Raw genomic sequence first — 27,536 nt, 5'->3', positions numbered from 1 at the left:
TAGTCTAAGCCACTACTGAGTTGGTAGATTTATAAAATACTGGTTCACACACATTAGAAGACAACTACACATACTGAAATCTCATGGAAAACAGCACTGACTCTTTTTTTCTTTTTGAGGCAAGGTCTCCACTTGCTGTCCCATGGTACTGGAGCTATGGATGGTTGTGAGTCACCATGTGGGTGTTGGGAAATCCTGATCCTCCTGCCTCTCCCAAGTGTTGGGATTACAAGCATATGCATTCATATCCAGCTAGTCTATGCTTAAGAGAAGTGTAGATGCACCAGGAATGCTTGTGTCTAGTGAACAAGGGTCTGCTCCCAGGCTCGTATTGTGCCTAGAGAAATGACTATCCTAGCCATCTAACCCAATGCATCAAGAAGTTTTATAAAGAAAAGAGAATCATGTTTTGTAGTAAACAAAATTTGTCTTTTTTTTTTTTTTTTGAGACAGGGTCTTATTAAGCAGAGCAGGCTGGTCTTGAGCTCACAAATCTCTTGCCTCAGCCACTCAAATGATGGAATCTACTTGTCTTTATAGCTTGTGCCCAAGGGAAAAGAAAGGGTAAGAGCTGTGGAAATAAGGGGAGGAGGATGCTCTGGGAAAAGATAAAAGCCATAGCAATGGGCAGGAAAGATGGCTCAGAGGAAGTTCCAGGACATGCTCCAAAACCACAGAGAAACCCTGTCTCGAAAAACCAAAAAAAAAAAAAAAAAAAAAAAAAGGCTCAGGTTAAGAGCACTGGCTGCTCTTCCAAAGGTCCTGAGTTCAATTCCCAGCAACCACACGGTGGCTCACAACCATCTGTAATGAGATCTAGTGCCCTCTTCTGGCCTGCAGGTGTACATGCAGGCTGAACACTGTATACATAAGGAATAAATAAATCTTAAAAAAAAAAAAAAAAAGCCATAGCAAAGGAATGGACTGGAGAAGATACGCTCTCCTGACTGTCTTCTGAAGTGCTGGAGACTGAACCTAGGCTTCCTGGATGCTAAGCAAGCATGCACTCTATCACCAATCCACATGTCCTGCCCTGCATGCTTCATTATACAAACACAGTATAACGTTCTTAGACAGGGATGGCTTTTTCTCTAATATGCCATTTAACCAAAAGTAAAGTTCTTATTCCCAACTTCAGGCTTACAATCCCTGGCAAGAAAAAGGCCCTTAAGAGGTAAGCACTGTAGTTAAAATAGGACCCATAGGGCAACAGCCCATTAATAGCCCAACTCCAGGATTCGTAACATCTTTTGGATAATAGTAGGGGCTATTTATAGTCCAGCAGTGAAGAGAAGGAGTGGACTGGAGGACAAGTGTGAGTCATATTTTATTCTGCTCTGCTGAAGGCTGTTTCCAAGCTTTCCCTCTGACCAAACATAAGCGACTCTGCAAGTGATAGGGCCACATGTAGAAGCAGGTGCTTAGGAGGAGTTACTGCGGGCTAAGCAAGATAGTGCCAGATAATGCCGAAATGGCAGGCAAAGGACAGTACTAGAGAAAGGCATGAAGAAGGACTGGTGTCCATGATGCTCTCTGAGGGCAGATCAGGCAGGAGACAAAGTGCTGGGCAGAACAGAACTGAACCACACACCGCCACCTGCTGTGTTGTCGTGTTTTCACCTCACAGCCACAAAAGAAAAGAGAGATGGGGATTAAAGGAGACTATTACAATATGAACATCAGTGCTCCCTCTTCTTTTGGTTTTTGGTGTGTATGTATCTAGACATGTTCCTTTGTCTGTGTGCATTTATGTGTGCAGCTATACATATATGCGTGTATGATCATGTGGAGGCCAGAGATTGATGTCTAGCATCTTCTTCAGTTGCTGTCCACCTTATTTTTTGGAGACAGGAGCTCCATCAACCTTAACCTCACTGATCTCAGCTAGAGCCCAGGAAGCAAGTCCCAGGTAGGACTACCTCCATAGCTACAGAATTAAAGGCATGTGCCACTATTACAGGTTTTTTACATAAGGGCTGGAGATCTGAACTCAGGTCCTCATGCTTGCCTCATGCTTAGTCGTGCTGACTAAGCCATCCCCCATATTTCTGGGACCTCTGTGTATGCTGTGGGACTCTGTCATGAGTGTCTATGATGACATGTTGCTTTGGCTTCCACTGTGAATAGAAGCTATACTTTCTTTTATCTAAGGCAGGGTTTAGTCATCCTGTCTCCAGTTCTATGCCTCCCAGATCCTCGGTGTGATCAATCCAGAAGTCTGTCATATATCACTGTTCCCTGACAACCTCTTCCTTGTGGTTAGCTAGGTACAGCCTGAGTGGCTAGGCTGACTGCTATACCCAGCATGGACTGTACAGATTCAGATGAAACTTGTGTCTACTTGCTTTAAACCTACTAGTGAAAACTCTTCATGGGAGACGTGTTTGGAGGCTAATAACCAATTAAGCTTTGGCTCGTGGATCATTCTCTCTATCCCTGCCTATACTTTCCTAACCTATGTGTATTGACATCTAAGTGTGAGTAATAAAAACTTATATTTATCTTAACTCATACCTAATTCATCATAAAGATCTTAAAATCAAAACAGCATTATCTGGCTGAGTTTGAATTTCAGAGCCTTTTGTCAACTTCTAAGAAGAGTTCTCTAAATTGAGTGACAGCGGTTCCATCAGCAGCCCTCCCTCCCATGCTCCAGGGGCCTAACTTGTACTTCTCTGTACCAATCACAGCCATTCAGACTCAGTAGTGTCTGGCCACCACCACCATCTATATACCCTGGGAACTCCCTCCATCTTTTCTTCTCCTGCAGGTGGACTGGACTCTGGCCTCTCCTGCTCCTGTTCTTCCATAACTGTCACTTCACATTTCCTAGGGTATCATTCCTGACAAAAAGATTTCAAGAGAAAGAAAAGAGAAAAGCGTATCTCCCTACTGCTAAGGTTTGTTTGTTTGCTTGTTTATTTCCTGAGACGTATAAATTTCATTCTGTGACTATATGTTCAATGCTATTTCCTCGAGTTACATTAATACAGACCATTCACAAATGGAAGTTTGTTTTTTTAAAGCATCTCTGAGAGAAAAATGATGTTCTCCAGGCTGGTCTGGGAATTTTATTCTCCAGTAGTGGGAAAAATATCTCAGTGGTATTAATAAGTTTAGTATTGAGAATTACAAACTACCTTTCCTTCCTCAAGCAAAGACACAGGAAAATCTAAGTCTGGTAGGCAAAAAGTGAGGGGAAAAATTAAAGGGGTTGAAGTGATGGCTAAGTAGGTAAGAGTACTGGTTGCTCTTCCAGATGATCTGAGTTCAATTCCTATAACCACATAGCAGCACACACCTTCTTTACAACCAGGTCCAGTGACTCTCATAACCTCTTCTGGCTTCCAAGCACACCAGGCATGTACACAGTGCATAGACATACATGCAGGCAAAATACATATACACATAAATAAAATAATAATTAAAAAAGAAATGAAAGAATAGACATTTTATCTATCTCATCATTCTATACATATATATTGTCATATAAAGAACACATATTTGCAGATATGTTAAGTGGTGTGGTAGCAAAATGAATTCCCAAAGTTGTCACTCTCATTTTCCCTCATGATGTGGGAGGTGAGTTTCCCTAGGTCATCCCCACAGTACTTGTTTACTGTGATAAAAGGGTTTCAATAATGGTGGAAGTACAGATCATTTAATGACATCAAGAAAAACAAGTGTTTAGAAATAACTCAAGGCACACAGAAGGGCTAAACACAGTGTGTTTCCTGCAATGTTCAATTCCACATAAGACCCTTTTTAGAAACTACATGCATGGAAATCTCCAGAAATTTCCAGGCTTGGAAATGAGGAAGTAGGTGACACAGGTTCCTCTTCAAGAGGACGTCCATGATATCCTGATAAAGGAAGACACAGGGATAGGGATAGGAAGAGTCCAGGTACGGGGAGGCACTGAGGGAGGCCAGAGATGCTTCTGCTGCAGGCCTTGTGAAAGGATTCTGTACTTGGAACAGAAAGAAGTACTTAGTCTGATAGGCAGTCACAAGATTCTGTAGCTTCTGGAATAAGATGAACTGATGGGGATGAATGTAGGTAGGTATACATAGGCATCTTATTTAGGTGTGACCTACATGTTCCACATGCATTTCATCATTGACTTCCCAGTACTAAATACCTGGCCCTTCAGTTCAATCTTTGGTGATGAACATGAAGGTGACCCACCTCATAGAAGAGTCCTTCTGGGAACTGCTGGAAGCACTGGGCACACACGAAGCACTGCTCATGGTACAGCTCACCATTACTGTTCACGATCTTCTCAGCAGGCGCAAAGCCTCCCTTGCAGCGCTCACATGTGGCACTGGCCAAGGCATTGGCCATGTTGCTAAAATACACAAAGAACAAAATACAAATTGTCAGCTTGTAATTAGGCTTAAACGTAGGTGACATCAAGAACTGAGGAGCAAATTCTACCTGGACATAAAAACTCATATTTTATCCACAAAACCAGGTCTAACAAATACTCATTAACTAGGCACTTGATTTCTGAAAGGGCCTCCTGCTTCACTTTTGTTTGACTTTAACACCTTCAGCGGGATACACCTGTAGTTCCAGCTTGTAAGGAGGGAGAGCCAAGAATGTTATTGAATCCAGAAGTTCAAGAACAGCCACAGAGAGACTCTGTCTCAAATAACCACACCAACGAATAAATGTCTCCCTTAGGAGCTCAGGCTTATAGCTGGGTAAGTAACTTTATATTTAGATCATACTGCTCCCTTCCTCTAGCTCCTCCAGGACTCTATTCCACATCACCCTCCCAACTTCATGTCTACTCCTCCTCCCCTCATAACATACCGAGTCCAGTAGTGCTGCCACGTGTGCATGAATGCAGGGCACCAACCACTAGGCCACACTGCAAAAGAATCTGACTTTCTCTCCCCTAGGTGTTATCAATCGCCAATAGCTTCTTAGCTATGGGTGGGGCATCATGAGCTCCTTCCCTCTGTGAGATAACATCTTAAAAGTCAATTTCTTTTCTTTTCAAGAACAAAATCTAAACTTCATGTAACTGAACATCATATCATAACCTAAATTTAGATTATACCTTTGATTGGATCTTATTGAAAGCAACTGCTTAAATTTCTGAAAATTAGACAATATGCCTATAAAACAGTACATAAGTCAAAAACTTAGTACTAGCAATATAAAATTTATTTTTTATTTATTATTATTTATACAGTATTCTGCCTGCATACATGCCTGCAGGCCAAAAGAGGGCACTACATCTCATTACAGACGGTTGTGAGCCACCATGTAGTTGTTGGGAATTGAACTCAGGACCTCTGGAAGAACAGTCAGTGCTCTTAACCTCTGAGCCATCTCTCCAGCCCCATAAAATGTATCCTAAAATAACAGAATTTTCTGCAATAAAAATCATTTTCCAGATAGAGAACTAGGTTCAGAGGTGGACAATTAATTCAACATCACTGAGCTAGTTTCTTAGTTAATGACACAAGAGTAGAATCCAGACTCTCTGCTTGCAGGGACTCATCTGTCACAGACCAGAACCTTACTGCAAACTCTGGAGAGTTTATGGCAGGGATGCAATCATGTTGTGCAAGTCAGCAGAATGAAGCCAGGCAATAGGCAGCACTGGGTGACTGTGACAGCTCCCTCATGAGCAACCCCACAGGATGTATGCAATGAATTATCTGTTTTCTCTAACCACCAGTGCTTCAGAAGAAAGACAGCATGGCTGAGGCAAAGAATTAGGTGAGAATTTCAAATAAATAGCTATTTTGTTTCCAAAAGTTCTAGAAATGAAGATGGTTTTCTATGCTGAACAGTCACTGACCAAGCTATTCTTCACAATTTCACAAGTTTCTTTTTGTTTGTTTTGGCTTGTTTTTTGTTTGAGAGGCCTCTCCGTAGCATAAGCAAGTCTGCTCCACTGACAGAGCTTCTGACCTTCCAGATATTTTAGCAGTCTACCAGTGCTAGGAGACAGATGGTGTGGAGAGCCTCTAACTTCACAGATACTTTAACCAGCTGCCTTGCTCCTACCTCTTTCCAAGTTTGGCTGTTTCCATAGCAAAAGCGGCAATAGTTATTCTCCACTCCACCCCAACAGAGGGCAGCTTTATACTTGTCTTTTCAAGTATAAATGTTTCAAGGCAATTCTAAGCTGTAACCTGCCATAAGAAACTCTATGTTCAGCTGGGCGGTGGTGGAGCATACCTTTAATTCCAGCACTGGGGAGGCAGAGGCAGGTAGATCTCTGTGAGTTTGAAGCCAGCCCGGTCTACAGAGTAAGTTCCAAGGCAGGCTCCAAAGCTACATAGAGAAACCCTGTCACAAATAAATAAATAAATAAATAAATAAATAAATAAATAAATAAATAAATAAAATTTAAAAAAAATAAAAAATAAAGAAAAAGAAAAAAGAAAAGAAAGAAACTCTATTTTCAATTCTCATATTCACCATTTCAGGCTAATCAAAACTCAGTTTTAATTAGTAAGCTAAATATAAAATAAGAATGTCACTGAAAAAAAAAAGAAGGAAAAAAAAAAAAAAGAAGGAAAAGACAGGGCCAGTGAGATGGCACAGCAAGTAATGGTGCTTGCTGCCAAGCCTGAAGATCTGAGTTTGATCCCTGAAACTTACAAAGTAGAAGAATAAAACTGACTGCAGTAAGTTATCTTTGACCTGCACATGTGTGCCCTACCCTCCAAAACATACTTTTAAAAGGGAAAGAGGGCAGCCTCACTGCTGGGTAAACCTGGCCTAAATACTGTGTAAACAAGCTTCTACTTTGTCATTTCAGAATTAATGTGACATGAGAAAATCCATATAGTTCCTTCTACCCAGATAAATGGTGACAGTTTTAATAAAGCTCTAGCTCTCCAGAGCTGTGCACCCTCTTTTCTATAGAAAAAGTGGCTGAGTGGAGAAGGATGCTAAGCCCACACCTGCTCAAGAATTCTCAGAAGCTATTTGAGGATGAAATAATAAAAAGTATAAGCCACTCTGGAAATCAGAAGAGGCATGAAAAGACATGGCATCATTACATCATTATCATTCTAAATTCTCTCAAGGATACACCCCAAATCTCAGTATTTTTTTTGTTGTTGTTGTTTATTTGTTTCTCAAGACAGTGTTATTCTGTGTGACCCTGGCTGCCCTGGAACTCTTTCTCTCTGCAGACCTGGAGGACCTCGAACTCACAGAGATCCATCTAGGATTAAAGGCATGTGCCATGCTGCCACCACCATGCCAAACCTCAGTAATTTTAATGGCCTTCCCAAAAAGCTGAAGAACATTCTGGAATGTTCTGATTCACTACCACTTAACTCAGTGATTCTCAAGGTATGGGGTGACTGGTTCTCTGGAAGTTCTGGAGTACACTCTCTCAGCCACAACACTGTGCAGAAGCAGACTGTAAGGAAGGAGCTTGCATCAAGAAAAACATCAACAAAATGTGCACAAATGTAAAGCAATGGCATTTTTCCTCTATAATATTAACATAGTGAGTTGCTTTACACCGAATTATCAAGTACAAGAACTCATACAAAAAGTACTAGACTTCAATCTTTTTGTTTTGTTTTGTTTTTTACATTTTTATTTTTTCAAGACAGGGTTTCTCTGTGAAGCTCTGGCTGTCCTGGAACTCTGCAGACCAGGCTGACCTTGTGCTCACAGAGATCCACTTGCCTTTGCCTCTCAGTGCTGGGCTTAAAGACCACGCTGCCACCACCATCATCACCACCCAGCTCCTTCTTTTGGTGGTGCTTGAGGCAGTATAAGGAAGTTCTTGGATAAAAAAAATGCCATTATCACTGACTTGTTCACGTTCACTATATTCCAAATTTTATTTATGTTTGAATATTCAAGTAGAATTGGCAAAATGGGTTGAGAGATTAATATAATACATATATATCGGAATACACACACACACACACACACAAATTCTTTTTAGTAAAAAGAAGGAGCAGGACACAGCAATCACTTGCCTCCCGACTGACCTCATGTTTCCCTTTCCTCTATCTTTTTGTTTGTTGGCTGGTTGACTTTGGTTTTTCTTTTTTTGAGACAGGGTCTTATGTAGTCTAGGTTGATCTCGAATTCCTCATCCTCCACACCTCCCAAGTGTTGGGACTGTATGCTCATCTCCTTTCCTGCCGAACTCTCCAGTGCTATTCACATTTTTTATAGCTGACAATATTTAATACAACATATAATAGAAGTTATTTTTTGAGACAAGTCATTAGATTGATTATACCTAATTGCTTAATTTCTCAGAAAGCATTTTTCACTAAAAAGTGTTGCTGACAAAGACAATATGGGAGTGGGAAGAATGTATTTCTATAAAGTCTTTAATCTTTACTGACCTACCTCTACAGGTCGGCTGCTCAGGAAACTACAATCAAGCTTCCCAATTTCTCAGATCTTATTTATCACTACATGTTAAACAAATTTTCTGCTCTTAAAACACAACAATGTGAAAAATTCTGTAATCAAATACCTTGAGAGTTTACTAGCCACTTCAAATACTGGTTATGGAATAATTCCCCAGCAAATTATTTATCAATTAAAGTTTAGTTTCACCTCTGAGAACTTTCAGAGTATATTTTTTCCTGTTATGGATCCTGACAACACAAAGTGCCAACTTCTCTCATGGTTAACAAGATGAAAATGTACATTATTAGAAATATGAGAGCTTTCTATTCTTCCCCAGGAAGGTGGCATTTTCCTTGACATCTGCTATGTCCTCTGGTAGAAGTTTACAAGACAAGGCAATCTGTGAACCACCCTGAGCCCTCGGCACACCCTGGAAAAGCCGTGCTAAATTAAAACACATTAGCTGGATCAAATGCCTAAGGAACACAAATCTAAAGAGCTGGAGATTTGAAAGCCCGCATGGCATTCTAGGAAGGGAGAGACTCACAATTTTGCATAAAAATCACAAAATTCCTTGTAGACTTTTACATCACTGTGCCTGCGCTGCAGCTTGGACACAGCCCTCTCATCTTCATTCCCATTAGCCTCGACGACACTGTTAAGGACTGTCCGGGGAATTTCTTCATTCTCTGGGATGGTGCACGGGCGTGATCGGGCTGGGAAGGCCATTGTACAGGCTTGAGAGTTCAGAGTCCTCTGATGCCCGAGCAGGATACAGAGAAGAGAAACAATATCCAGGCCTCCTGTTTCCCAGCCAGGGTCACTCCCACTGTTCCCACATGCGTCATCCAGCTGCCAGGGTCGCTACCGACTTTTCATGTTAAGAGCTCAGTAGCATAGCAGTCTGGCTCTAGTACAACTTTCTAGAAGCTCCCGAAAACATCTCACATGGCAGTGACACCCTGCTTCTGAGCAATCCTCCATTTGGATGTGCAAAGCACCTTTTGGAAGGCTTGACTAGCTCCAGCGAGGACCTGAGAGCCCCTGAAATGAAGCTCTGTGTGGTCGTCTATTATCTTTGCTCTTCATACAAGAAACAACTTAGTACAGGCTCAACGACTGGGCAGAATTTCATCCCAGCTAACTCTGTAACAGGAGTCACAGAGTCTTCATGGTGTTCCTGCTATATTTAGTTCAAACTACTGTGTTTGTCCAGATGATAACAACAAACAGCGTAGCACAAGGCAACACAAAGGTTTAGGATTTCTTTCTTTTTTTTTTTTTTAACTTTTTATTGATTTTTCGTGGCTTTCATATCATGCATCTCAATCCTACTCATCTCCCTGTCCCCTCACTTCCACACCCTGCTCTTGCAAACTCCCCACAAAACAAAACAAAATTTAAAAATAAAACCAAAACCAAACAAACAAACAAAACCAAAGGCCCACCCGCAAAAAAAAAAAAAAAAAAAAAACAAAAAAAAACTCGTCACAGAAGATGCAGTATGGCCCAGTGAGTCACGCAGTATACCGTTTAATTCATACATCTTTCTTTGTAAGTGCAGTGAGTCACTGGTCTGGTTTGAGGCCTCTGGCTTCTGCTACACTATCAACACCAGGCCCTCATCGGGACTCCTCTTGGAGATCCTCCTGTTGCCCTGTGCCATGGAGATCCTGCAGCTTTGGACCTGCAGGTCCTGCCACTACACATGCTCCAGCAGTTCACAGATGAGCTCAGTGCTTCTAGGCATGGGCTGACGCAACAAGGACAGTCACAGTTCCACACCAAGGTTTGGGGTTTTTCTGAGGTTCCATTTTTTATTCCAGTAAGCCACCCCAAAGCGAGGACCCCACGGGACTTGTGAGCAGGCATACTGCTGGGAACCTCAGGTTAACAGGGGAGTCATGAGACCAACACACAAGCAACATACAGTTGAGACCTGAGTACCAGTGAATGATGATACAGAAGAATCAGCAAGCCATTTCTGTCACTTCACATCCTCTATGAAATGGGTGTTACTCACAAGTAAAAAGACCACCGCCACAAAGAGATTGAGTAATAAGTAAGTGGTGGGGTCCAGACTTAAACCTAGGGACTATGCTGTAACTTCCATGAGAGAAAATGCCTGAACAGAATCACCAAGAAATAAAGCAAGTGAACTCTAAATCAGTATGTGGTGGGTTCAAAATGGGACCAGAAGCAGGAAATGAGATGACATTTCCCTACTTTGAATCTAGAGATATCAGAATGATGAAGAACTCAGGCTGTAGCCTTAGACCTGCTGAGACCCAAAGCTGAGGGATGAAAGAACAGGACAATCACTAGTTTCAAGTAGTAAAAAACAGCTTTAAGATGTAAATGTTATTCTTTCTATTTGTCTATCTATAAGCCCTCATTACTGGTCTCTATATATTTTTATGTTATCCTTTCTTTTCGTCTATCTGGTTTCTTTTCGTCTATTACTGGTTTCTATATATCTTTATGTTAGTCTTTCTATTTATCTATCTATATGCTCTCATTTACTGGCAAGGTAAAACAGAGGAAGGACAGGATCAGACAATTTCAGGCTGACAGAGCACATGCCACTGCTTAGTTTCCTGGCTGAAGTAGAGGAAATTCAGTAGCGGAGTTGGGAGCTTGATACCAGCATAGCTGCTGTAGTGCCACTGAGCGTGTAGCTACTGTGGCCACCAGTAAGCAGGACCGTGCTCTCTACCCATAGGAATCTCTTTACCACCCTCCCCGGCTTGCCTGTTTTTCACCTGTATAAACTGTCATTTGTGGAACTCTGTCATATGTGATGGCTGAAGGCTGGCTTTAAGTCAGTTTCATGACATTGAGATCTGTCAGGTTGCAAACAAATATGTGGTTTGCTCTTGTGTTGCTGAGTAATATTCAGTAGTATTAAAGTATGTTATGATCAAACCATTCACCACTGAAGGAAACTTAAGTACTTCCTAGTTTTAGGCTATTACAAATAAAAATTGTATAGAAGCTTCTGCATAAACGTTGGTTTATATTTCTCTTGAATAAACACCAGAGTGAAACTGTTGAGCGGTATTCCACTCAGACTTTAACTGTGAAAGAACTACTAGGAGTGGCGGTACACGCCAGGAATACCAGCACCTGAGAGGCTCAGGGAGCCGGATTTAAGAGTCTAAAGCCAACATGGGCTACATAGCAATGAAGGGCAGCCTGAGTTGCACATAAGATTCTGTCTAAACAAAACAAAGACCAATCCTTTATTTGACAGGGAGGGGGTGTATCTCGGTGGTAAGTCACTTGCCTACCACAAGCAAGGGTTCAATCTCTCCCACGCAAGGACATAATACTACAAAATCCTCTACAATCCTCTCTGTGACTTGTCTGATATCTTTGTAATTTGTACCTGATTACTTAAGAGAAATTAAAAAAAAAAAAAAAGAGGAAAAAGTTACATAACAAGTAGCAGGAATCTTCTTCAGGCTGGTAAAAAGACCAAACCAACTAGTAAAATCTGGATAATAGAAACTGGCTGTGTACAAAATTTCACTCTCAATCTTAAACCTCAGGCCTCATACAGCTAAAGATAGACAACAAAGTATCAAAACATAGTGGTATGATTCTGTGATGTTATTTGTAGAAGGTGGACCTGCTATCTGCAGCCTAAGACAATCTGCATTCTCCTGGGGGAGGGAGAAAGGAGAACTCCATCTTTTGTATCTCAGTAGTGGAAAGCACATGGCAGCCAAAGAGAGAATCACCAAACAGGTGATTCTGTTAAATGGGGTTAGCTACCTGGAAAAAAGAGTTGGTAGAAATGAAAGTTGCAGGAGACCAGAGAATATGGCAAGATAGAAGCTTTTAAAAATCCAACTGACATCAAGATTAAGAAATATAGATAAGATGGTTTAGTATTTTAGCAACTATGTAGTCACTTTTAAACTTAAAAAAAAATGTTTTTTGTATGTGGTTTTGCATGTGAGTGCAGTGCCAATAGAGGCCAGGAGAGGGTATCAGACCCCGTGGCGCTGAAGTTACAGGAAGTCATGGATGGCTGGACATGGTGCTGAGAACAGAATTCAGGTACTCTGGAAGAGCAGCAAAGGCTCTTAAGTGCTGAGCCACCTCTTGAGCTCTCACTTTATATCTTTTAAGCTATAATTTTCAGATATTTTCCCAATAAAAAAATTTTTATGTAGCTTGTATGTGTGTAAACACAGTACATTCTCACTGCCGTGGTTGAAAATTACTTGATGATAAACATATGTGTTTGTTTCTGGGTTCACTAGTCTGTTCTATTAGTCTATTTTTATGCCAGTACTGTACTTGGGTCACCAGTGCTTCCAGCTCTGTTCTTTCTGCTCACAATTGCTTTAGCTATTCAAAGTCTCTGGGGCTCAAGCAAAATTTTAGAAGTACTTTCTCTACTTCTGCAGAGAATGTTACTGGTATTTTTTTTCCTGCATATATGTTTATGTATGTTTGGAGGAAGAAAAGGGTGTCAGGTCCTCTGGGATGGAGTTACACTTGTGAGTCATCATGTGAGTACTGGATTGAGCCTGGGTTGTCTGGAAGGGCAGTCAATGATCTTACTCCCTAAGTCATCTCTCTAGGCCCCAACAGTGTTTTGACAGGAAGTGAACTTGTTGGTCATAAGGGGTTTTACAAACACTGTAACAATTTGGGCACATACGTCTTTCTAATCTGGGGAACCTCTTATTTTCTTTTATCATTTTTGGTAATTTTCAAAGAGATTATTTCTTTCCATGGTCATGTGGTGGCTAAATTTATTTCCAGATCTTTCTTAACCCTCTCCTTTTTTCCCTACCGTGATTCAGATTGCTTTATTGATTTATTTTCCCTGAAGTTTTTTATTGATGGACTGGCGAGATGGCTTAATGGGCACCTGATAATCTAAATTTTATTTCCAAAACCTAAATAATGGAAAGAGAAAAGCTGTCCTCTGATGTCCACATGTGTACGTGGCATCTGCATATAAGCAAATTTGCATGCACGGGCAGTGCACCCATCTACTTTTTGTATCTTTTTACTTTATCAATACTAAAAGAGTGTGTTGTGTGTGTGTGCGTGTGTGAATGTGTGCATAGAATCTTTAGGCTTTGCTATACATTAAATCATATTGCTATACACAGGTAATCCAAACCTCTTCCCTATATGCTCATGTGTGTGGAGATCAGATTTCTCCTACCAACATATGGACTTTGTGGATTGAACTCTAGTTCTCAGGCTTGGCTGCAGAGAGATGCCTTTACCCATCTCTTACGCAGAAGTTACTTCAATATAACTGCTTTTTTTGAGCAGTGGTCTTATATGGTATGAAAATATTTCATAACTGTTTTAATCAATCAGTCCAAGATTTACATGTTGTAAGGAAAATTTATGACTGTGACTCTTGGTTTATATTTTTCAGATTACCTTCTTATCTGCACCTCTTTCTCCCCAAGACAGACTTGCTTTGTGTAGCCCTGACTGTTCTGAACTCACTCTATAGACCAGGTTGGCCTCAGACTTGAAGATCTGCCTGCCTCTGCTTCCCAAGTGCCTGGATTAAAGCCATGTGCCACTACCACCTGGCATTATCTGTTCTTTCTATCACCCAAAAATATATCACTTTGTCTGTTTGAGATGGGGGTCTCTCTATGTAGCCCTGGCTGGCTTGGCACTCAGAGATCCCCCTGCTCTGACTCCAGAGTGCTGAGATCAAAGGTGTGCACCATCATTTCACCCCGAGCACTCTAAAATATTAATTATGATCCAGAGAGAAAGGAGGCAAAGGTTCTGAAGAAAGAGAAGAGCTAGATCATTTCCACCACACATTTCTATCACACTGACCTCTTACTAGGAGCTAAGACCCAGCCAGCTGATTCTCAGCATAAATATAAGGCAAGGAAATTCTTTGTGAGATTTTTGTTTGTTGTTGAGACAGGGTTTCACTATGTAGACCTGACAGATCTCAACTCACAGTGACCTTCTTGCTTTTGCAGGGATTAAAGAACTAAAGGCACCAAACAATGTTCCCTTGTTGGTTTTGGTTTTTGAGACAAGGTCCCACTTGATAGCTCAGGCTAGCCTAGCATTCAGCAGTAATCCTTTCAGCCTTCTTAGTGTTGGGATCATAAGAGCCTCCATATATTGTTCCAAGGAAATTCTTTGTACCTTATATATCTTCTTATAGAGTAATAACACAGGAGCCAGAGTGAGGACTCAAAGTTAACTAGGAAGCTCGGGACATGCTGTCCTCTACTGAAAAGGTGACAGGGAACAAGTTTTGGGGTTTTAGGAGTGAATAACAGCACAAATGGGTTACCCCCTTTTTAGCAGTTATTCTGATAAGATTTCTAAGCTTATTAAACTAATTGCTCACGTTTTTTTCTTGTCCACATCACTAGGATCATACAACACTCTTACTAGGTGCTCATGTTGCATCCGCATAAGCACATCTGCTGAATGAATAAATAAGTGCATACAAGTCACAGCCTCTGCTTCCCTAAGTATACAATGTAGGCAGGGAAACAGTACTCAGCATATAACCGCTTTTGTTGTAAGTAAGCAGAGAGTGAAGGCTTCACAGTCAGAGCTCATTGTTCTGAATAAGGATCAGTAACCATGAGGCCAGTGAAAGGTTGGGTGGCATTGTTCTCACCACATGTGTACGCAGAGGTTCCTTCTCATTTTAGTCAGCACAGAGCAGCAAAAAGAATGTCAACAGAGCAATCTGAGGCCAAACAAACATTACTACTCAGGTTTATACCTACGTCCCTTGTTTTCTGTTTTTAACTTTTCCAAGACTTACTCTCAGAATTACAGATAGTCATTTTGGATGATGATTCAAACCTTCAGAAAAATTTATCCCAAATGTCCTTGAGTGAAGCTGCCACTGCCATTATAGCAGTGTCAAGTCATTAGAATGGGAGACTCTTTTCTCATAAATACTGAAAATTCCTGTTTATTGCTTAGATGATTTTTGTTGGAGAACTAGGGTTATTTGAGATCTTTAAGGGTTTTCCCAGAGATGTTCAATAATTTAATTAAGCTAGCCATTCACCAAAGTGGACATGCATATCTGGAATATCCTCTAGGACAAGTCTAAACCCAAATGTTCCCTTAAGCTCCTAAGAATAGAGATTTCTATTCCACGAACTCATCAAGACCATTTGCGGGATGCCAAACTTCATCATTCTCCAGAGGATAGAGTTTGGGCGTCCTGGTTAATTTTTTGGGAGGTAGACGTAAGTTCAAGTTAAAAGGGAAGAGGAACTTCAGTTGGAAAAACTGCCTGTACGAGATAGCCTGTAAAGCATTTTCTTGATTCATAAGGGATGTGGAAGGGCCCAAACAGGGTGTATGGTACAACCCCTGGGCAGATGGTCTTGGGTGGTATAAAAAAGCAGGCGGAGCGCCACAGAGATCAAGTCAGTAAGTAGCATTTTCCCACAACCTCTGCTTCATTTCCTGCTTCCAGGTTCCTGCTTTGACTTCCTGCTCCCACACTGAAGCTGAAATAAACCCTTTCTTCCCCAAATAGCTTTTGCTCACAGTGTTTAATCGCAGTAATAGAAACTTAGCTAAGACACTGGGTGTGCTGAGACCAAACTACACACTAGTGCAAGCATGCAGACAGCTGCAGGGCTTCTCATTCCACCAGTCTGCTAACTTCAAAGATACAAACAACCTACTCAGAGATGTCAGACAAAACACCACAGCTGTTCCCAAAGTTTAGATACTTAAACTTTGGACATATTCATGAGCAGAGTTGCCAAAGCAGCTTTTGGGGGTGGGAACAGTGCTGAGGATTGAACCTAGGATCTCATTAAGGCAAGGCTTTTCTACAAAGCCTAGGCTGGCCTGCTAGTCACTATGTAGCTCAGGCTAGCCTCAACCTCACACCTTGGGCCACCAACCCAGACTAACTGGTGCAGTGAGAGATGCTGTTCTGAGTGTGACTGACTAGTGTGCTCTTGCACTGTCAGCAGCTATGAGCACTCCAAAAAGACCTGCGGAAGACTGAGCCCATTAGTTTTCTGCCATAGAAGGGAAAGAGGCTCATGAAGTCTTGTCCCTCTCCCATAAGATTTATAAGCAGGTCAGGCATGGTGGTGAATACCTTTAATCCTAGCAGGGTTATAAGAGATTCTGTCTACACACACACGGGGGGGGGGGGGGAAACAGAGAGAGAATAAAGTTTTTAAGCAGTGAGGACTGTTAGGAGGCGGGTCTCATGAGCAACCCTCCCTGCCCTCAAGAAAATAGACAGATAACTGCTGCACTGGAGAAAAGAGATTTTTTTCTTCAACGGTGTAGCTGCCCATAAATTGTTCCTGCTCCTAAAAGTAACCCTTCAACTACACTCCCTTAAGTAACTCCCAATTAAAGTCATTATTTTATCAAGCTAGTATTTGAATAGAATCTTTTCTTTGGTCTGTCCTTGTGCCCTATCTGGGGGTAAATAGATTTCTCCTCTACAAAGTTCACACAACAATCTGTCTCAAAAGTCAAGGTGGGGGCTAGGAAGATGGCTCATGGTTAAAACACTTGCTAGGCAAACACTGAATGTGAAGACAGAGTTCAAATCCTCAAAATTCACATAAATGATTGTTGTAGAATATTATTTTAAGGTGTGTTAGGGCCTAGCAATAGGTGCTGTATCAGGTCCTGATTGTGCCTAGCCAATGAGGGGCGACCACATGAAGTCAATTGATAGGAACGTCTGGGTGCTGGGAAGGTATATAAGCGCCCCCCCCCCATGTTTAACAAACAAGTCTGCTGCACACCTTCTACCTGACTCCCAGTGGCTGAGCCATTGACACTGAGCCTTTTCATTCCCTCCCCCAGGAAGATGTTAGGGCCCAGCTACAAATGATGAGTGGTTGTGGCAGCCTGTCTGTAATTCCAGCCTCAGAACACAGAGGCAGGGGATCCCCAGAGCACGCTGGCCAGCAAGACTAGTCATGTCAACAAGCAATGGGTTTAAGTGAGAGATCCTGCCTCAAAGAGTGATAGAGGGTGATGCCTAACATCATCCTTGGGCCTCCACACACATGCTCAGCCACAAACATTTACATACCCATGCACACACACATGCATAAAAGAAAAACAAAACCAAGGACAACAAATTCCGAGAAATGACATCAGAGCTGGCCGTTGGCCTCCACACACCTGTGCAGACATGTGTATCACCCTTCCATGAACATGCAAACACACCTGCACATACACAAAAGAAATTGGACCTTATAGTGAAAATATAGCTTTTACATGATTATTCCTCTATTCATACATAAACTATTGTGACATGTATGGTATTTACATTATATTCAGTAGCATAGTATAAGATTTGAGGAAACTTCTATGCAAGTATCAGGTCATTTAATAAGGGGCCCAAGCAACTACAGATTTTGCTATGCCCTGGACAGAATGGTAGAGGTAGAGGTGCAGGTTCTGGAAGTGTTCTGGAACCAATTCCCAACCCCATTGTGACCGCAGAATGGGAGAGCTAAAAAAAAATGCTGTATTTCACAAAAGATTTATAAAATCCATCATTAAACCAAGAACTCAGCAACAACTACCACCAGAATGAAGCTTCTTCAACTGCTACCAAAGATTTCTGTGTCATACTGGGGTATTCAAATCACTAATGTGGCTTAATTAAATTACCATTTGGCAATTTTCTGTTTCATGTAAGTGGAAAATTTCATCTGATTTTCCTCCGACTACTAAAAACAAAGCAACTATGACTTGTAAGTGAGATAATGGATATGGAAAATTCTTTCCCATTTCAGTCTGTAGGACAAATGTAATGCTTTCTTTCAAGACAATAAAGAAGTAGACAAAGATCAACCAGAAAGAGATGAATTTTTGGTTAATATGCCATTTTGCAATGCCTGTTAAAACTGGTTCCTAACTGTATAAGGCAAACAAAATTCATGACCATGGACAACAGTGAAAAGGCAGTTAACAAACATTTTCTTAAACTAGCTTAAATTGAGTAACAACATATAAGTCTGTACTAGTGTTGTTTATTGGGATTATTAAAAGGAGGTAAAAGCACTTTAACTTTATTGTATGTGTGCGTGTGTGTGTGGGGGGGTGTTTTGAAACAGGGTTTCTCTGTGTAGCAAGAGCTACCTTGGAACCAGCTTGGAACTCAGAGATTTGCCTGTCTCTGCCCTTTGAGTATTGGGATTAAAGGCAGGAGCAAATACTGCATGGTGACTTTATTATATCTTAACTATAAACAGAGATAAAGCTAAAAAAAATCATTTAAAAACATGAAATATCTGGATTAAAGTACCAGCTGCCACCTTGCACCACCAATATCCTATGCTAGGATGCCTGGTGTGAGGCTATTTACATATAATTACTCCTAAGAATTGACCACAGAAATAAAGGAGCTCTCTTTGATGTCAGAGATTATATATATATATATATATATATATATATATATATATATACACACATACATTACCACAAACAGACCTTATGAAGTTTAAAGAAATATTCATAAGAAAGTGATTGTGATACTATCCAATCCGGATACTTTTTAGGAAGTAAACTAGTAGATGCACACTTAGTCCTAAAACCAACAATTCAAATGCAGTAAATCTAGCACAAGCAGACGAGGCAAAAACTCTTCCTCTGGTGTCTGCAGAAGAGGGAAGCCACTGAGAAACCACAGGCAGGATACAGCAAGGGGCTGCCAAAGGTCTGTCATACAGGACAACACGTGCCAGTTCCCCAACAGCAGAAATGTTCTGCCCCAAACTGACAATCAATACTTTAGCTACTCGATCTTAACCAGTTTAACAAATATTGAGAGCCTACGTTGGGGTCTATTTCTCATGAAGCATCTCTCTCTGAGTGAACTCAAAAGTTTCTCAACATGGCTCACACAACAAAAGCCTATCCACAAAAGATTTGAGTGTAAAAGATATCCTAGCTGGGGAGAGTGAAGGAGAGAGCCTGAAAGAAGCTCATTCTTCTTCTCCATGACCTTCTCTGGCATTAACATTCTGAAAACGGTGCAAAGAGAAAATAGCAGCCCCTACAACGGCACAAAACAGCAGAGCTAACCAGCTGCCAGCCCCAGCTACCCTTTTTCTATGACACATCCTTATCATATAGGTAACCCAGCGTAAAAGGGAGACGAGAGTATCTGGGAGGCTGCCGAATGTGTAGAAAAGGTCTTAACCATTAATGACAGCACACTGAGAAAGGCCATCAATAACTGGCAGCCTGGGCCAGGATGAGTAGTCTGCACATTTCATGTTGTAAGTTGGATTTGCCCTTCCTTTTCACCCAACAATAATATAGGTTAGAAAAAACGTACCATTGTCAAAGAGTCACTATTATTCCCCTCAGCTAGAGACTCTGCATCCCATTCAATGAGCCTGATGTTAGGAAGACTGAACACTGCTCTGTAAGCAAGTGTCTCGGAGCCGGACTGCTCAGCCTCTTACCCTTCAAAGCTTGGAGCACCCTCTCAGTAATTCATCAATTATGCTGCTAAGAGGCCGGGGGCCAACAGTCAGGGCACTGCCCTTGCTGACACCCAGACAGTTCAAGGTCTTTAGCAAGAACATACTTAAGAGAGATCCCTTAAATACAACCACTGCAGTGAACTCCTTAGGCCCCCACACCAAGTTCCTCTCATTAAAGTTGGAGTGTTTGGTCAACTTAAACAATTCTTTAAACTTCCCTCAGAGGTTAGGAGGCTTTGCTCTGGTTTTTCAAATACCGTTCCTGAAAAATATCCCTCTCGTGCTTCCTTTACTGCTCATCACGTCTTTTAATTCTTACCATGATGCATTAATATGTTCTTACCTCTAAACATCTTTTTAGAAAGATACAACGCCACATTTGAGAAAGCTCCAAATATAGAAGAACAGTATTTTTAGCTGTGTTGACCTAAGAGATGCCCCAGTTACCAGGGAAACCTTTCAGTGCATCCAGGAGCTCTTTATATGGTGATGGTGACCAGAGCTCCAGACTGCCAGGCTCTAAGGTACATTCTTATTTAGTTCCTACTCAGCAGAGCTTTCTCATACAAGTGCCAGTTATACCGGGACAGGAAGTCAGTGGGAGTTTTTATTCCTTTTTTTTTTTTTTTTTTTTTGGTTTTTCGAGACAGGGTTTCACTGTGGTTTTGAAGCCTGTCCTGGAACTAGCTCTTGTAGACCAGGCTGGTCTCGAACTCACAGAGATCCACCTGCCTCTGCCTCCCGAGTGCTGGGATTAAAGGCGTGCGCCACCACCGCCTGGCCGGGAGTTTTATTCTTGACTACGCTTAATAAGAGGCCTATTTCACCGATAAGGAAAAAAGAAAACAATAAATTTTTAAGTACAGAAGTAAAACACTTCATTCAAGTCAAAGATTCTTCTGGTTAAAATCCATATGCCTCTCATTGCCAGTTACTTTTTGGATGTAGGATATGCACATACACATGCCTCTGAATACGCTGGCCAGAATAGAGAGGAACTGAAAACTTTTTTTTGCTGAAGCTGAAATGGTTTCTTTCTTTCATGAGTTTTAAATTTTGTGATGTGCACAGAAAGGTGAACTATTTTAGCTGCCATGACTCATATTTTATCACAAATGTAATAAAGATGATGTGGAAAGGACATAACCAGACTCCAGGAGTCTGATGTTGACCAGACAGTGCAACTATTCTGACAACCAGTCCCCAGCTGGGCTGCAGTCTCTCTAAGATTCTTCAAATACCCTTTGTTCTAGCCCCTGAAAGCAGGTCACATGGTTACATATGAAGGGTCTTTGATAAAAAAAGATTCTTTCACTCTTCTATAACCCTGGCAACTCCCGCCATACTGATGAAGCACAACCTCCCTCCCTTTAGTCTTTAAAGCAGCACACAATCCCTGTCAATAGAGGGCACTGGAGAGATGCTACAGGGTTTGGTTCCCTGGGCCTGCAGAGAGAGCAGTCACAGATAACCAGACTCCTACAGCAAGTTTGGCATCCCCAGTGTGCAGCTCCTGCAGGGCATGGCAGCCACCAGTATTTGCAATAGTGTGTTGGGCTCCTGTGGTACAAGGTAACCAGAAGTATCCAGTCCTCTGGCAGAGCTGATGCTGAAGGAATGAAAGCAGAACTGGCCCCACCCCTCGCTCATTGCTGCAAGAGGTGAACAGGCTAGGCAAGGCTGGAGAGCTCACCCTAGTGGTGAGGACAAGAGAGAATTGGTCCAGCCTTACAGCCTGTCCCAACTATGTTCATCATGTAAAGGGACCTGACCCATAGACTCAAAGTTCCAGGATCTCTACAACACAGGGCAACAGGATATCCAAGAAGAGTGCTAGTGAGGGCCCAGCACTGATACTGTAGTAGATACCAGAGGCCTCGAACCAGACCAATAACTCTGCAATGAACACTTGCAAGTAAAGATACAAAGGGGTTTATGGCGTGACTCACTGTGTCACACTGCAGATTTAAAGTTTTTTCTCTTTTAAAAATTTTTTGTTTTATTGGGGGGGGGTACGTGAGGATGTGAAGGGATGGGGAAATAAATGGGATCAAGACCAAAATGATGTAAAAGACAATGGAATTTAAAAAGAGAGAGAAAGCTGGTCTAGAGAGATGGTATGAGAAACAGTTGTTTTCTATCAAAGGTAGCTAACCTGACAAGAGTCCTCCCTTCTAAATGAGTAGAGGACCAGTTTGGTCTCCAGAACCTACCTACATGAAGCTTTAGATCCAGAGGATTCAATGCCCTTCTTGCTTCTATAGGCAAGGGTATACATTCACACAGACATACATAAAAATAAAACTGAAGAAGTTATTCTCAGACATTAAGCTTTACTTTTAAAAAGCATGCATTTTCTTTCCTGATTGAACAAAGACCAAGAGAGGAAGCCTGTAGTCAGAATCCTGTAGTTGAAGCTCTCAAATTTTTAGGCTCCTTCCCCAACATGAGGAACTTGTCTCACTTAGAAACTTAAAACAGCCTTATTTGCGGCTGAAACTAGGAAGAGGTGGGAGGAGTAGGTAGCCAAACTAAGTACAGCCCAAGGAAACAAAGAGTCCTCAGAGGACACATAAAAAGAAAACAGCTGAGGAACTTCAGGTCTCCAGTGAGTTCCCTTTGCTTCAGCAGATGAGGAAGCACCACTGACAGACTCCAGGACAGTGGGTGGGGAAACCGGCCCTATGCACAATGTGAAAGACGATATAACAACAATCTAGGCTACTTGCTAGGAAATAAGCTTTTATGAGATGACATATCACACCTCATTCTTTCCTTCCCACCATCTATCGACTTCTCTCTGGTTCCCACAGACAAAAATTAAATCCAACAACGGGCAGAAGAATGAATTAACTTGAGTCTCTAAAGAGGGCAGTTGCCTTAATAGAACTGAATCAAACCTTATTTTCTTTTTTCTTTTACCTACAATTTAGCCAGATATCCAGCCTGAAACAAGACAGTGACTCAAGTGTCCTCCTAAGAACTTGGTTCAGTAGGCTTCCTCTGTCCACGCTGGTGTAAGTCCTTGAGGATACTGCTCCTTCCTTCTAGCCACAGAAGTGGTGACAGCTAGTACACAGTTCCCACCTCAACCATAAACCTGTAAGGACAGTGTGCAACGGAGAATTCAGCAAACGGCCAAGAAAAGAGTACCATGGAGCCCAGGAAGATTATTAATACTCAATTAATTTTATAACTTAGCTACGAACATGTGGGTTACATTTTTGTGCACACTTCTTTTTTATTTTGTTTTGTTTTTACAGACAGGGTTTCTCTGTAGCTTTGGAGGCTGTCCTGGAACTTGCTTTGTAGACCAGGCTGGTCTTGAACTCACAGAGATCCGCTTGCCTCTCCCTCCTGAGTATTGGGATTAAACGTGTGTGCCACCACCGCCGGGCTTGTGCACACGTCTTAACACTGCCTAAAGAATGCCTAAGAAACTGAGAGTTTCACACCTGCAATCTCAGCACTCAGAAGGCAGAAAGAGGCTGAAGGATCAGTGAAGGTTCAAGGCTGGCCTCATCAACACAGTCAGTTCTAGGAAAGCCATGGCTACTTAAGCAAGAGCAAGAATTGCTCTAAAAAAAAAAAGTGAAATTAAATTTAAGCCTTTTATAAATGTAACTGTTATTAGGGGTTTTAGTTCAAGATAACAAACACACTTAAATGGTCTGTGGTCTTGGCCTACCCAGTTCTTCCACTTGAACCTTGAAAAAAAAAACTTTTTTTTTTTTACAGCATTTCATAGATAAGAAAGCAAGAATGTGATAAAACTAACTTGGCATAATGTCAGATGACTATTCTAGGAAAACAGAGAGAGAAGATGTGTTAATTGAGGGTTCTGTTGCTGTGATAAAACACCAAGACCAAAAGCAACGTGGGAAGGAAAAATGTTTATTGCTGCTTACACCTCAGGTCAGTCATACTCCACCAATGAGGAACATCTGCGCAGGACCTAGAAGCAGAGGCCATGCAGGAGTGTTGCTTACTGGCTTACTCCTCAGGGCTGGATCAATTTACTTTCTTACAGAACCCAGGACCCAGAGACAGCACCATCCACAATGGTCTGGGACCTCTCATATCAATCTTCAGTCAAGAATATGCCCTCAGACTTGCCTACAAGGCGATCTGATGGAGGCGTTTTCTCTATTGAGGTTCCCCAGACTGCTCTAGCTTATGTCAGGGTGACAATGAAACCAACCAAGCCGGAAGACCAATTTTCCAAGAGCTTAGAGCCATCAAGAAATCAAACTATGAACCACTGAATGTTTCAAGTATACTAATAAAATGATATGGGCTGAATGGAAGTGAAAATGCTGTCCATCTCTAATGATAGGTATCTATGCTGGCTGTACCATAAGTCAGTACTTTATAGCTAGAATTGCAACTTAGTAGCAAAGGGGGCTCTAAATTTGGTCCCCAGCACTACAAAAGAGAAGTAAAATAAAAGCAGATGAGCTAGGTGTCGTGGTGTATAATTACAATTGCAGTACTAACTAGGAAACAAGAAGAACATGAATTTGAGGCAAACCTATGCTAAATAATGAGTTCCAGGCCAGTCAGGGCTATATAGTAAGACCCTGTCTCAAAAAGCTATTTCTCCTGCCCCCAAGTAAATGACTTTTACCCTTTTAAAATAGTCCTACTATGGATGGAAATACTTATCTAATATATTAGACGGAATGACCACATGATTGTTTTCAGAGATAAGTTATCTATAAATGTTTGCTAAAATATAGGCGATCATTCTATTAAATGAAACAATCCAGAAAGGTATGTACCACATGCTTTTCTCCCATGTGCGGAAGGGCTCAGATTTAAATACACACATGCACGCATGCATAGCTTATGAAATTACAAAGAGGATCATAAGAGGGAAGGAAAAGATCTTAAGGGAGGGTAACAGAATTAGAAATGGGGACTATCTGTGGGAAGGCAGGGAACCAACCAGTGTGCTAAGTGGAAGGGCAGAGGGGGAGGACAAATTAGAATAAGGTATAATAACATGTATGCATAAAAACGCCACAATGAAACCTATTTCTTCATATGAATTTCAAATTTAAAAAAAAATTTTAAAGTCTAAATTTAATTTGAATTTTCTTTAAAGACACAAAAAACCCTATTAAAGAACTTACTAATAGTGAGTTAAGATGCTGGCAAAAATAAGAGAAAAGAAGAATAAGAAGTAATTCAAAAGGTAAAAAAAGGTAAAGTCTAATTTTACATTGCTGTCATGATTACACATTTATTTCTCACATGATAGGTTAGCCTGCTTCCTGGAATGGAGGAGAAGGAAAATCACCTGACATACTTTATTAATCTGAGCACAAACGCTATCAGAAATACAGTATTGTTCTGGCTCATGCTGCAATGTCAGTGCTTTCTCACCCAGAAATCAATATGTCACTAACTCTGCAGGTACAGATTATCTCCAGGTACATGTAAACACTGATTTATAAACTGCTTATATAAACAGACTTTAACAGGTCAAGTTACCTTCTGTTATGCCTAGTATTTTCATTTGGATCGAGGCAGCACAAGCCATTATCATTAGTCATATTTTGGTTCTACAGTTTTATGTACATAACCAGGCGGCTTTTCTCTGGCTCCTTCACCATTACTAACTGGATAAGGAAGGTTTATCAGAACACACAGAGCGCTTAGACACTCCTACTACTTATCACTATGGCAGCACAGTATATTTTAATCGTATATCTGTTTTTGTTTTTTTCCTGTTATTAGATAATATGTTGAGAACATAACCCCAATTACACGGAACCAGAAGCTTTAATAAATGTAGACTGAATCAAAAGTGCCTAGATCAATGTGTCAGAACATTCACAACCTAAAATAGCTTTTTTTTTTTAACCTAGATTTTTTTTTTTCTGGCAAATACCTATGAAGAACAGGTAAAAAAATACTTTAAGATAAATCACCCACAGGTTAAGACTTTAGCTTTCATTTTTATGTTCAACCGCCCGGCAGTGGTAAATTTTAACTTTTAAGATACAATCGAGAAGAAAAAAGAAAAAAAGATACAATCAGAAAAAAAAGAAAAAAGAAAAAAAAAAGATACAATCGAGTATACCCAGGACTTCCAGGTAGCCAATCTGTCCAGGTAGCCAATCTGTTTAAAAGACTGAGGCAAGGGTCTCTCTCTCTCCCTGTCCCCTAAGCTGGAAGCCTGAAAGCCCCACCAATCTTCCTTCTCTGGCTCTGCCTGCTCAGAGCTGGGTTCCCAATGTTTGAGAAATGCGCAGTTTGTTACATGGAGCTGGGATCAACTCTGGTCCTCATAACTGTGCAGAAACACTATTAACATTCATCTCTTTCTCCAACCCCGCAGATCTTATTTTAAAACCCAAGCAAGGGTACAGAGTCTTCTGGTAAGAACCCACTGTGAGCACGGCCACTGTTGGCTGCAGTCCTGGGTCTAAACCACAACTGCTCAAAAATTACCAGTCTGCGTGTTTAAGTTCTTTTTCCCCTTTGTGGAAAGGGAGAGACTTGTTACAGGATCCAACGAGAAAGCACTTGCTTCATCATTAGAAAACAATAAGTGGCACAAAAGGCTAAGCAGGTTTAAAAAAATATTGAATTTACATTTCTACATAGCATTATTTAGTAATTATTTTGCACAGCAGTAGTTATTGAACTTGGTGCCTTATACATCCAAGGCCCAGATATATGTGCTACAAAGAACATGAAGTAAAAACATCATGAGGGGGTCAGAAAATGCATTTATAATTTTGGCAAGTTAACAACAGAATTGCTGATGAAATAATGTTTTTATCATTACTAGAACTGGTGGAGAAGTGGAAACTCTAGAAACTTTATACACTACTTGTGTGAATCTGTTCTGAGCCAGTTCTGAAAAAAATAACATATATACTTAGTCTAACAATCTAGCTAATCCAAAGTGAAACAAGCATACATCCTTATAAGGACACATAAAGAATTTCATTAGCAGTTTTATTTGAAATAGTCAAAGACTGGAAATAACAATGTCAAACTCAAAATAAATACTCTGTTCATAGATTATAAACTACAATAATAAAATGGAATCAATTATTGATAACTGTACCAAAACAAATACATCTAAAAATGATTATGCTAAGTAATCAAAACAAAACAAAAATATGGGGCAAGTGAGATGATTCAGTTGGTTATGAGCACTTGCTGCTCTTGCAGAAGACCTGGGTTCAGTTCCCAGTACCCACATGGCAGCTAACTGTAACATGCCAGTGCTGGGGGAGCCGATGTTCTTTTGGCCTCCAAGGGCACCAGGCATTCATGCTGTGCACAAATAAACATGAGGCAAAACACTCAAACACTCAAAATAAATTTTTAAAAACAAAAAGAATATACATTCTAAAACCTGCAAACTAATCCAGTGACAAAAATTGGATTAAAGGTTGACTAGGCATACAGGAAAGAAGAGGGAGATGGGAAGAACTATAGAGATGTGAGGATGCATTGTGGACTGTACTGATGTGCCAGTGTATATATATTTATCAGTATTAATCAGATTGGACAAAAGACTTATGTACTTTACTGAGATTCAATATAGTGACTTTTTAAAAAAAAAGTGTGGTAGAATGACCTTTAACCCTATCTACTACTGTATGAGATCACTGCTGTGGGCTGAACTGTGTCCCCATAAAATGTCATGTATGCTGTTCTCTGTTAACTTTACAG

At 40.9% G+C, this 27,536-nt stretch overlaps 1 protein-coding gene across 10 annotated transcripts in view; it reads right to left on the bottom strand.

Moving 5' to 3' along the window:
• Lims1 (LIM zinc finger domain containing 1) overlaps nucleotides 1-27,536 on the bottom strand; it is a 113,192-nt gene that overhangs the window by 25,841 nt on the left and 59,815 nt on the right. For 7 of the 10 annotated variants that reach the window (XM_057751095.1, XM_057751097.1, XM_057751096.1 and 4 more), the window contains exon 2: nucleotides 4,189-4,348. In XM_057751095.1, coding sequence (XP_057607078.1) covers nucleotides 4,189-4,348 — 160 coding nt within the window. Of the gene's footprint in view, nucleotides 1-4,188; nucleotides 4,349-8,908; nucleotides 9,115-20,181; nucleotides 20,202-27,536 lie in introns of those variants that run through there. The other 3 variants (XM_057751091.1, XM_057751090.1, XM_057751100.1) reach the window with 2 other exon arrangements.

This window comes from Chionomys nivalis, chromosome 19 (assembly GCF_950005125.1).
Source record: "Chionomys nivalis chromosome 19, mChiNiv1.1, whole genome shotgun sequence".
Taxonomy (NCBI): Eukaryota; Metazoa; Chordata; class Mammalia; order Rodentia; family Cricetidae; genus Chionomys; species Chionomys nivalis.
This window is presented reverse-complemented; position numbering and strand designations above follow the sequence as displayed.